At 45.8% G+C, this 11,153-nt stretch overlaps 1 protein-coding gene across 1 annotated transcript in view; it reads left to right on the top strand.

Annotated features, from left to right (window-relative positions):
* LOC105986609 (guanylate cyclase 2G-like) overlaps window positions 1–10,546 on the top strand; it is a 43,428-nt gene extending 32,882 nt beyond the window's left edge. Inside the window, exons 15-21 of the mRNA XM_013017605.1 lie at window positions 4,495–4,672; window positions 4,810–4,950; window positions 5,864–6,056; window positions 7,600–7,774; window positions 8,558–8,656; window positions 10,125–10,216; window positions 10,469–10,546. Of these exons, the coding sequence (XP_012873059.1) occupies window positions 4,495–4,672; window positions 4,810–4,950; window positions 5,864–6,056; window positions 7,600–7,774; window positions 8,558–8,656; window positions 10,125–10,216; window positions 10,469–10,546 (956 nt within the window). The remainder of the gene's footprint in view (window positions 1–4,494; window positions 4,673–4,809; window positions 4,951–5,863; window positions 6,057–7,599; window positions 7,775–8,557; window positions 8,657–10,124; window positions 10,217–10,468) is intronic.
* Window positions 10,547–11,153: the final 607 nt, after the last annotated feature.

Here is an 11,153-nt window from a genome sequence, read left to right as displayed (position 1 = left end):
GGGCTTCTACTCACGCCGAGTCTTGGATCCTGGGTCGTCTCTGGTCTGCAAACTGCATGATGAAGATGTCCGCTCCTTGTCGGTTCTTGCTGGTGTTGAGTAGAATCCGCTCACCCGCTGCATCTGGCTCCTTCGTCCCGGACTCTCTGTGGCTCAGGTTTGGGTGCCCTGCGGTTGCTGCCGCGATCCTGCCGCCGTGGCAGCGGCTGCTGGCATGCGCTCAGATGTGTCTCCTTGCCTTGGCTTCCCCTCTCTTGCTTAACTCTCTGTCCTGTGATGGCACACTTGGTGTGATTCTCTGGCTTAGGACTGTTCACTGGAACTCTAAAACTGCTTTCTATTCGAGAGCTTGTTCAGATTCCAGCTTCTCCTCCGCCATCTTCCCGGAACCCCCCCTGTGTTGTCTCTTAATACCCAGATCCTTGCCACTGATTTGACATCGCTGGGCTAGGAAGTTGCCTGGAGACTAGGATTTTACAAGTCTATTGTGGAGGTCTATGATGGTGTGCTCAGATAGAGAACAGGTGTCCGCATGCATGCATGCATGCACATGTGTGTGTATGTGAAGTGCATGCATGAATTGCTAAGGAAGCCCTGCCTACCTTTCCTGATTTTTCCCTCTCATCTTTTGTGCATTGCCCATCATTTCTAGCCCATTTCTGCGGGACTCTGTCAAATTTCCCCATTAGATTGTGTAGTCCCTGACAACTGATAAAATCAGACAGATATACAATTGCTTTTAAACCAGATTCAAGTTTCAGATTTGTGGCTAAATGAGACAGAGATAAAGCTAATAGTCAAAAAAGGTAACTTAAAATCCAGGCACATCTGAGTTTGGAACCAAGCTGATACACAGATATTCTAGAAGGATCCCTAAGCCCAACTCCCATTTGGTCTTGCCCAATGGAGTGAGGAAAATCATTAAAGTAAATACATTCTTCCTCATAAAGTTAGCCACTAGCAGGGTCACACCGGCCTGTGTCACTGCAGTGTCACCGTGCGTGCTTAACTCGTGGGCAAACCCAGGCTTCTAGTAAGTTCTCACATGTCTCTACAAATGAACTCCATCCTGGGAACTGAGTAAATTATTAGTCCTCTACACATAGCAGCCCAGTGGTTCTCCAACTCTAGTCCATGTTAGAATCCCACAGAGGCTGCTAAAGGAGAATTGTCCAGTTCCCACCAAGGGTTTCCACTCAGTAGCCATGAGGATGAGGCCTGAGAATGGGCATTTCCATCAGGTTCCCAGGAGAGGCATAGTTTGAGGACTGGACTTGGTCTTTTTTGTCCTTGGACCAGCAGTGTCAGCACTACCTGAGACTACTCCAAACCAGCTGTGCTGCGAATGTCTGGGTGAGCCTAGACACCAGGCAAGCCTACTCCTTACTGCCAAAGAAAGGAAACAACTGCTCCAAAGTGACTAGTAGACCATTAGAGATGATGGGATGGAAATAACCTGCCACAGGTTACTCAGCACCAAGCCAGGTTCACCAGAGTACAGGCCAGTGCTGTCCCAGGCTGCGAAGTTCTTTATCATCTGTTGATTCTCAAAACACGTCTTGAGGCTAAATTCAAAAAAAGCATCTGTTTGAGTTGTTGTACGGTTTACTTGGAGTCCTGCTCTATTTATGTACATTCTTTCAGAATATTTAAGCAGTAAAATGTAGGTTTAGGCTGTATTTTTTTCTCTTAATAACAAAACTGTAGGCTATAATTTATTCTGATTTCCTTGGATTTTCCTAAGATCCTCTTTCTGTCTCAACATTGCATCCAAGCTCACATTAGTCATCGTGTCTGTTAGGTTTTCCTGGAAGAATTTCTTAGACTTCCAAGACCTTGATGTTTTTGACATGCATCCGCAGGTTATTTCATAGAACGTCTTCCATCTGGAATCTATCTGATGATGTCACTCAGATAGTCAGTTCTGATTAGACCGCCATTAAGATCATGTGGGTTTAGAAGGAAGACTACTGACTTAAACCACAACTTCCATCAAATCCTATCCAAGTCACGTGCTACCAATGTGGCTGTCCTGGCTGGTGTTGACCTTGATCACATGGCTGAGGTGGTGCTTGTTGGTTTTTCTCCTGGGAAGCTGCTCCTGATCTCCCCCTTGCATCCGCCTTCCTTGGAAGGAAACCACTATGGGAAGCCATGTTTACAAGAGGGGGAGAGAAGCTTTGCCTCTTTGAGGAGAGAAATGATTTGGAATTCTCTGTGTCTCTCGGCTCTGTCTACTCCTTTGATCATTTATTGTGATTAGCGTGGACTCGCGAGCATTTGTTTCTACTTTGGGTTATAATATCGAATACTTCTTTATTTTGTTGTTCTCACTGTTCTGTCTCTGGCCCTTCAATTTCACTTGGCATCTGTGTGTCTTTGACACCAAACTGGTGTGTTTTTGTTTTGGTTTGCTTTTGAGCACTCCCTTGCTTTCTAGCATTAATTACAAGATGCTCCTGGCTCATCTTGTTATAGCTTCTGTCCCAGTACTAGAGGAAGCTTTCCCCTGCCCTCCTCCCCCCCCCCAAAAAAAAAGTCATGGCTTCTTTTCTAGGAGAATATTACTAGGAAATAAGACCTAGCTGGGTACCGGTGGCTCAAGCTGGACACCGGTGTCTCACGCCTGTAAATCCTAGCTACTCGGGAGGCTGAGTTCTGAGGATTGCGGTTCAAAGCCAGCCCAGGCAGGAAAGTCCGTGAGACTCTTATCTCCAATAAAAACCACTAGAAAACCGGAAGTGGCACATTGGCTTAAACGGTAGAGTGCTCACCTTGAGCTGAAGAACACAGGGACAGCGCCTAAGCCCAGAGTTCAAGCCCCATGACCGACAAAAAGAAAAAAGAAAAAGAAATAAGACCTGGTGGCTGGGGTGCATACTGCGACCAGAGTCTCTTTGCTTCTAGGCTCTCAGAGGACAGAGCAAGGAAGGTTCGTTTGTATCTCTGAACATACATGTACATGCATATCTGTTCTATAGTTAGATAGACAAGACTTCATGCTGACATCTCCAACTCAAGTAATCAACACTCTGCTTCATCCTAATTGTATTTGCCAACAGTAAGAACTCTAGCTCTGACCTTCTGCCATCTCTTTAGTTTGTTTAATCCTAGTGCATATGGTTTTAGGCTTGTCAACCTTTAGAATACAGTGATTATGAATATCTCCTTGGTCTTTAGGTCTGTGGTCTTACTGCAGAAATTCAGTCAGTCAGCACCTTTTCTCCTCTTCAATAAAGATATGTAATGTGTCTAGAGTTCAGCTACATCCATTTTTCATGATCTGTATTCTATCTCCGGGTTGTAGTATCTTCAAGTTGGCACTCCTTTAAGGTTGTTGTGTTGTGAAATGATTGGTGGGTCTGTGATTATAGTGTTGTACAGAGGTGCTCCCTTCCCCAAACCCTCATATTTTACCTAGTCAGCCCTCTCTCCTCCCTAGACCTTCATCTACCTTTGATCTGCTTTCTGTCTTTTCCAGGCTGCAGACACAGAATAATACAGTGTATTATAGATTTTACAGACTGCCTTTTTTTTTTCTTTTGGTCAGTCATGGGGCTTGAACTCTGGGCTTGGGAGCTGTCCCTGTGTTCTTCAGTTCAAGTGCTTTACCACTTGTGCTACAGTGCCATTTCTGATTTTATAGTGGTTTATTGGAGATAAGGGGGGGAGGATTGGGTGGAGAGGGGGGGGTGCGGGGGGAGGATGGGAAGGGACGGGAAGGGAAAACAAAGGAGGAGGCTAGAGTCTCATGGACTTTCCTGCCCAGGCGGGCTTTGATCCTTAATCCTCAGATCTCAGTTTCCTGAGTAGCTAGGATTAGAGGTGTGACCCTCCGGCACCTGGCTTGCCTTCTCTTTCTTAATGTATATAGCTTATATTCAAGATTCATCCATATCACGGGCCATTCAGTTTCAATTGGCATCTGTGTATCTTTGACACAAATTGGTGTGTTTTTATTTTATCACAGTACCTTATACTAAAGTATGTCTGCATTATTTTCAAAGCATTATTTTCTTTTACAAACTCTGGGTTAACAGATGTTGGTAGAAGCCAGCGAGGAAGGAAAGATGGTTTACAAGCTTGGGCAGAGGTCAAACATGGTAGTGCTGTTTATTATCTGTTAAAATTGCTTTATGTAATGTAGTACTTGGAAGGAAAGATTGCCTGATTCAGGGGATTTTCACCACCAAGTACTTGTCCATTCTTGAAATCAGGATTTCAAGAATGAGTCATTTCAAGAAAAACTCAATCAAAAATTCCGATTTAGAAACTGATAAACTAAAAAATGTTTCTAGTTTTTAAATCAAACGCTTCATTTTTCTAGCTGAAAAGTATCTGTTAAGATATCCAGACTTCTCTGGAGTTCTAAGCTGTTCCATTTATTTAAAAATTCAGTTTACAAATTTCAAGAGCACAATGACTGTTTGAAGGGAAGGGTAGCAAATGGCGAAACACAGACATTTGGTTACCTAAACTCCAAGTGAATTTCAGAAATCATCAGGCGAATCAAAGACCCCAGGACATCTGTCCCACTGCGACCGTCCCTGTCTGAGGAGAAAGGCAGCGAAAAGATCGTAGTCCTGGTGAGGGCGTGCTGGGATGAGTCCCCACAGAAAAGACCCCCTCTCCCTTCCATCAAGAAGATGCTGCGAGAAGCCAGTCCCAAAGGGTGAGTGGATGCAGCGGTCTATTGTCAGCTCTTCTTTAGGGGAGGGGAATGTTCTCGTGGACCTTGACCTGGAGTTGGGCCTCATGGTGGCCCCATGGTTCTTGGTAGAAGACAATAACATCCGAGTTCTTTTAAAGCCATGTGAGCATACTAGATGGTATGCTGGGCAAGCTGGAAGTGTATGCTAACCACCTGGAGGAAGTGATAGAAGAGAAGACCAGCCAGCTGAGGGCAGAAAAGAGAAAGGTGGAGAAGCTTCTGTGCACAATGTTGCCCAGGTATTCTGGGAGAAACTTGGTGGGAAGGGGTGGGGAGATGGGAACAAGGGGAGAAGAACAGAGTGATTGTCGACTAGTTTCAAGTGCAGGAATTATTTCCAGTGTTATTTACCTAAAGTGGTGCTAAACTCTTCTGAACTGGGCAAAGATTTTTTTTAAATTTAGTACAATTTGCTAAGGGAAATAGAGGCAACCCCCCCGCCCCCCGGAATCTATCTATAGGAATCCTAAGTGTAGTAGTTTGTCATGTGGGAGGTAGTAGAAACAACAATGGTAAAGCCGCCACTAGATGGCACTCGACTCTCACGAGTCTGATAAATTACTAACATTACAATTGTTACCTTTGCATAGCACAGTATGTACCCCATCCCTCAGATTCAAATATTGCTTTGTTTTTTGGTTCTGTTTTCACCTATGCATTTTTAGAAGAAGCATTATACTAAATATTATACACAATCCTTAGTAGAAGCATTTGCTGTTAGAATTCATACACATGTATTTGCCTCGGGGTCAACGAAGAGGGGTAGGGATTTGACTGTGCTGATAATGTGAGATTGGTTGATGGACACAATATTGATTTGTGGATTGGTGAATGATTGCATTCACTTTCACATCTACACTTCAAATCTTCACCAGCTCTATAGCTAGAGGTGGAAAATGAGACATTTTCAATGAGAACCCCCTTTTTGTCTGACTATTCCCCGAGACTCATATCGACCAAGGTGAGCCCTTCTTTAGAGAAAATACAGGTAATGACTGGAGGTTAAAGGAATTCCTCCAGATGATAGGTTTTGCTAACCGAACACCTAGCCCTGCCAAGACAAAGGACCTAGGAAGGCAGCTTTGTAGGAACTCTGAAGAGGATGAGAAATACAAGATCCTGTTTAGAAACAACCTCTTCCTCTGGTTTCAGCTTCATTGCAGAACAACTCATAGCTGGAGAGTCGGTGGAACCAGAACATTTTGAGTCCGTGACGATTTTCTTCTCAGACATCGTCGGATTCACAAAACTGTGTTCTCTCAGCTCTCCCTTGCAAGTCGTGAAGCTCCTTAATGACCTGTACAGTTTGTTTGATCACATCATACAAACCTATGATGTGTATAAGGTGAGGCTTTCGGTTTTGGACTGTGAGGAATGTGTGTTCTTTGTTAGCCATTGCTAGGGCCTGATTGAGGTGCCCTCCCTCACCGCCCCCTCCCCACCATAAGCAGGGAGAAAGACCCCATTCCATCCTGGCTGTTCATCTGCATTCATGGCAAAGATTCCTTATGCTATTCCTGCTTGTCTTCTTGGAAGAGGGTTTGAATACTCATGGATGCATGTGCTTGTCTAGAGCCACATTTGCTCCCTTCCATTATTTGAACCTCTCAGTAAATGAATCTCTAAAGAGGCCTTAATTAACCTTCTGCTGAATAACTCCTCCTTTTTCCTCCCAAACAGGCTTCCTCCATGTATGGAGAAGCTTTCAAAGATGCCTTTGCATCCAGTGCAGGTCTTGCTTCTGTTGTGATGATCCTTAGCAAAATTCAGGGTAATGAGAGACTTGTTAAAGGGAGAATCTAAAGGGGAGGTGGTAACAGTCACCTGACTGGCACACTACTAAGGAGAACGATGAATGTGGTTACCCAGAGTGAAGAAGAGTCTAGGAGGACAGCAGAGCAGCAACAGCCTGACTTTATTCGCGTGGTGAGCAGAGAGCTGTGTTGTGTTCATTCTCCGACTTTTCCAGTGGAGTCAGACCGGGGCTTGTGGGACAGCGCCATAGGATCATGTTCACACTTACCCGGTGGGCAGTCTCCACTGCACCTGCTCCGACCGTGATCCCAGGTCTCTGCCTGGGAGAGTTGGAGAGCAAAGGGGACATATCCCGGTTAGCCCCTAGCATCCATGACAAACAAGCGTGAAAGGGTGGGATGCATCATCCAGGCCCAACAATAACTGAACCCACCCTGCCTGGGACAGCACCACCTGAGGTTTCCCATTGGGAGTTGCTTTTCCAGTGATGCTTTGTGTGTATGGATATTACAGCTGGTTTGTAATGTCTCATGGTACAGAAAAGTGGCCCAGAAGCAGATTAGAATTGTCCAATCATTGACATTATTATTATTATTTTGTAATTTCGGGGTCACCATCAGCTTCAAGCTAGTGCTTGAAATCACAGCTTCCCATGTCATCTCTTGTATTCTACCAAATACAGTTCTATCTGCAAAAGGTTGAGCACTAAGCTTCTGCTTATCATTGGCTTCTCTTGTTGTGGTGGAGGATCTGAAAGCTGATCTTATGTAAGGGATTGTGGGATAAGGGGCTGTCTCTATACATATCAATATGGTATGTGTGGTGTGTGACTGCATGGAGCCCTTGTTGAGAGTGAAATGGTTTCTCCTTGCTGTCTGGCTAGCAGGTGCTGGCCTTGGGCTGGGGAAATAGGCTCAGATTTTGAAGGCCCACCCAGTGGCTGTGGTGAGGAGGGCTCGGGAGCAGAAGGCTTTTTCAAGGTATGAGGAAGAGACCAGACGTGAACTCGTGTGGGTTAGAGGTCAGCGAGTGTGATGCTCAAAGTCAGGGTTGGTAATGACCCTACTTCCATCTCCCTCTACCCACCATCTCCCTCAGGGAAGAGTACGTTGGCTCTGTCACTGTGCTTTCAGGTGGAAACCATTGGAGACGCATACATGGTGGCCAGCGGGCTGCCCATTCGCAATGGCAGCCGGCATGTGCAGGAGATTGCCACCATGGCCTTACACGTCCTCAGTGCCACCATCCACTTCCAGATCGGACACATGCCTGAGGAGAAGCTCAAGCTCCGGATCGGGCTCCACACAGGTATTCAGAACAGAGGGCAGGTGGCCTTGGAACAAAGGCCTCTGAATGGCGGCTGGAAGGGAGGGTTTGCCCCCCCCCTCGTCCTGGGCCTGCAGTCATTGAAAGGTAGCAACCTCAGGTGATGTCTTTGTGCATGTATTTCTGGTTAGCTGAGTGGCATGGTAGAAATAAGGACACATAGTGAGTCAGACATGTTTTGAGACAAAAGTAAAGAGGACAAAAAGCAGGACAGGTCTCTTGGGTTGTTTTTCTTTCATGTGTCCGTGTCAAAGTCTCCTTGGTGAGTTCTCTTTTGATCAAAGCGTAGGCATGAGGCCTGTGTAGTACAAAACCTACTTGGTTTAATACTTTTTCTGTCACTGTTTTGAAATTCTTAAAACTTTCTGAGCAGAGAGCCTGATATTCTTCACTTTGTACTAGGCCTTGAAAATGATGCACTGGGTGCCCCCTCCTCCCTGACCTTCACGACTCCACAGACGTGAAACCTGATTTCCCGCCAGCATTAAATAGTCCCACGTTGGTGCTTTCATTAGGCTTTCTTGACATCTGTAGTTCATGTATAACATGATGACATGGTCATTCATGCATTGATTCTGAGTTTTCCTCAGGAAGGAAGTGGGGCTCTCTCCTTTGCTCTATGGAAACACCAAATGTAGTATCAAGTTCTGCCACAAGAGGGCACTTGTTGAATATTTATTGACTGTCTTTGTTGGCTTGCTATGCAGCCAGGAGTCTAGCGGTGGAAATACCAATAGTCAGGCTCATGAATTCTTCCCTCCATAGGCCCTGTGGTTGCTGGCGTAGTAGGAATCACCATGCCCAGATACTGTCTGTTCGGAGACACTGTGAACATGGCATCCAGGATGGAAAGCAGCAGTTTGCGTGGGTATCACTTTACAGTTCTCGCTGAAGGAGAACGCAGCAATGGCTGCCCCTTCTGGCTCTCATCTTTAAGCAGAAGATGTTTGTAGAGGACACATTTGCATTTGTATATCCAGTTTCTTGTCACTTCTCTGGAAGATAAGATCAGCATCTGCATGAGACCACACCAATCATAAGCTGTACAGACAGGGTTTTACACTGCGTTCTCATGGGAATTATGTAAACAAGCATGGCCTCCTCCTTCCAAGACTTTCTCCTTTAAACAAATATACACACACAAAGAAATCAGTTAAACAAAAGAGGAGGAGTTGAGAAGATTTTCTGCATGAGGTTATTGCCCACAGAGTAACTATTTAACTTTACTGTTGTATCTTATAAGCAACTGTAGAAACAAGTGAATGAATGAACACAGCCACATCCCAATATAACTTTATTTGCAAACAATACAAATGCATGAAGAGTAGGCCAGATATGGTGGTAATTTTCTTTACCCTGATGTACAGTATATTGCTGGTGCAGCACAAGCTATATGACTAAGAACTCCAAGAATAGATCACATTCTTCTTGCTTTATAATAAATTCATTGTGTTGACTATCACTAGATACATGAATGTTATTTATCAATGGAGAAACAGAAAAAAGAATTAATAATTTGAGTTTTGAAGAGTTTGTATGTTAACACTGTTTAGAATTTATAGATCACACACAAACACATACATACAAATTGTCTCCCTCTGATGACTTCATTGTCTAAGTTAACCAACCACAACAAGTATAGATTCAAACCCTCTGTTAGTTTGTAAGGAAAGATTTCCAGAACAAGTTCAGAAGGTGATTGTTTATGTAGCTTCTACACTTGATCACAGTTGCATTTTTAGCTACAGCCAACATTTTTTTTAATGTGTGGGTGCTGATTCTGGGGCTTGAACTACTCAGGCCTGGACACTATCCTAAAGCTGTTGTGTCCAACACTGGCACTCTACAACTTGAGTCACATCTCTATTTCCAGATTTTTGGTGGTTAATTGGAGATAAGAGTCTCATAGACTTTCCTGCAGGGCTGGCTTCTAATTTTGATCCTCAGATCTCAGCCTCCCGAGTAGCGAGGATTACAGGCGTGAGCCACTGGTGCCCAGCTTATAGCCAGTATTTTCAGCAATATGTCCCAGAGAATCCCTGGAAGTTTGAGGAGCGCAGGGACTCCCCGTCCTCAGGGATTGCCAGCACTGCCTTTTGTTGCGAAGCTGAACATGCTAAATTTGAGCAGGTCTCCCTGAGGAGGGTCCCCATAGTTTGTAATCCCAGCCTAAAGGGGCCCAGATTTCAGACATCCTTTGTGCTTTGTTTCATGAGAGGTCTGAGGGATCAAAGAACTGGCATGGGGAACTTCCCCATCCAAAGCAGCCTCCCCACACTGACTGCCTCTCTCCCCATGAGGTGATAAGTAGACAATGATTGGTTTCTGGCAGCCCTCCGGATCCATGTCTCTCAGAGCACTGCAGGAGCCCTGCTGACCACAGGAGGATATGCCTTGCAAAGGAGAGGCTCCATCCAAGTCAAGGTAAGACCCAGCCAGCTCTGTCTTACTCTCCCCATTAGGGTCCTGATGGACAGATGGAGGGAGGAATTCAGTGGGGAGAATAAATCTCCACATTGTGGTTCATGGGAGTCTCTTGGGAGTCTCAAACACTGCATCAGCTGCCTTTAGAGAGGGCTGGGAGGGCTCTCAGACATGGGATGTCCAACAGAAAACACATCAGCTAGCACCTTGACTGCCTCCTTACACAGGCCTCCTTTCTCTCCGCTACAATAGCCCTCAGCTCCCACCCAAGCACCCCCCTACAGCATCACCCACAAAGCAACAGCAAGCACCAGGATTGAAGATTCCTGAAGCCCGTGGGTTTGGTCTTGGAGAGCTTAGGAACACATCTGTACCTTCAACAACTACCTCATCCATTGACCTTCTCTGTCCTGCCATCTGTCTGTCATGGAAGCACAATCTGACACTAGGACACAGTCTTATCCTTCCCTTCTGATTGTCCTTCCCCAGGGTGAGGGAAGGGGCCAGCTGCTCTCCTTTGCCCCTCTTGGACATGCGTATAGGGGAGGTGGCTGGTCAGATGACACTGGCTGTTTGCACAGGGGGGGGAGGGGATGGGGAAGGATGGGGGTGGGGGTGGAAGGTGGGGGGCGTGGCAGCCCAGAGAAAGCAGTGAAGAGAAGCCAGCTTCCTTCCTTCCTTCCTGGTGTGCTGAGTGTGGCCTGGGTGTGTTGTAGTTCATCATCTGAGCTCAGGAATGCAGAAGACCTCTGTGAAAGGCCGCCATGGATGCCTAGATGGGAATCCTGTCCCATTCCGTCCTAGCTGACTGGTTTGGAGATTTGGTTTTGTCACCTCTAAAAAATATGGGGGGCTGGGAAGGTGGCTCAGTGGTAGAGCGCTTGCCTTGCATGCCTGAGGCCCTGGGTTTGATTCCTCAGCACCACATAAGCAAAAA

This window comes from Dipodomys ordii, unplaced genomic scaffold (assembly GCF_000151885.1).
Source record: "Dipodomys ordii isolate 6190 unplaced genomic scaffold, Dord_2.0 Scaffold36, whole genome shotgun sequence".
Taxonomy (NCBI): domain Eukaryota; kingdom Metazoa; phylum Chordata; class Mammalia; order Rodentia; family Heteromyidae; genus Dipodomys; species Dipodomys ordii.
The sequence above is the reverse complement of the archived record's forward strand: the minus strand, read 5'-3'. Positions and strand labels throughout refer to the sequence as shown.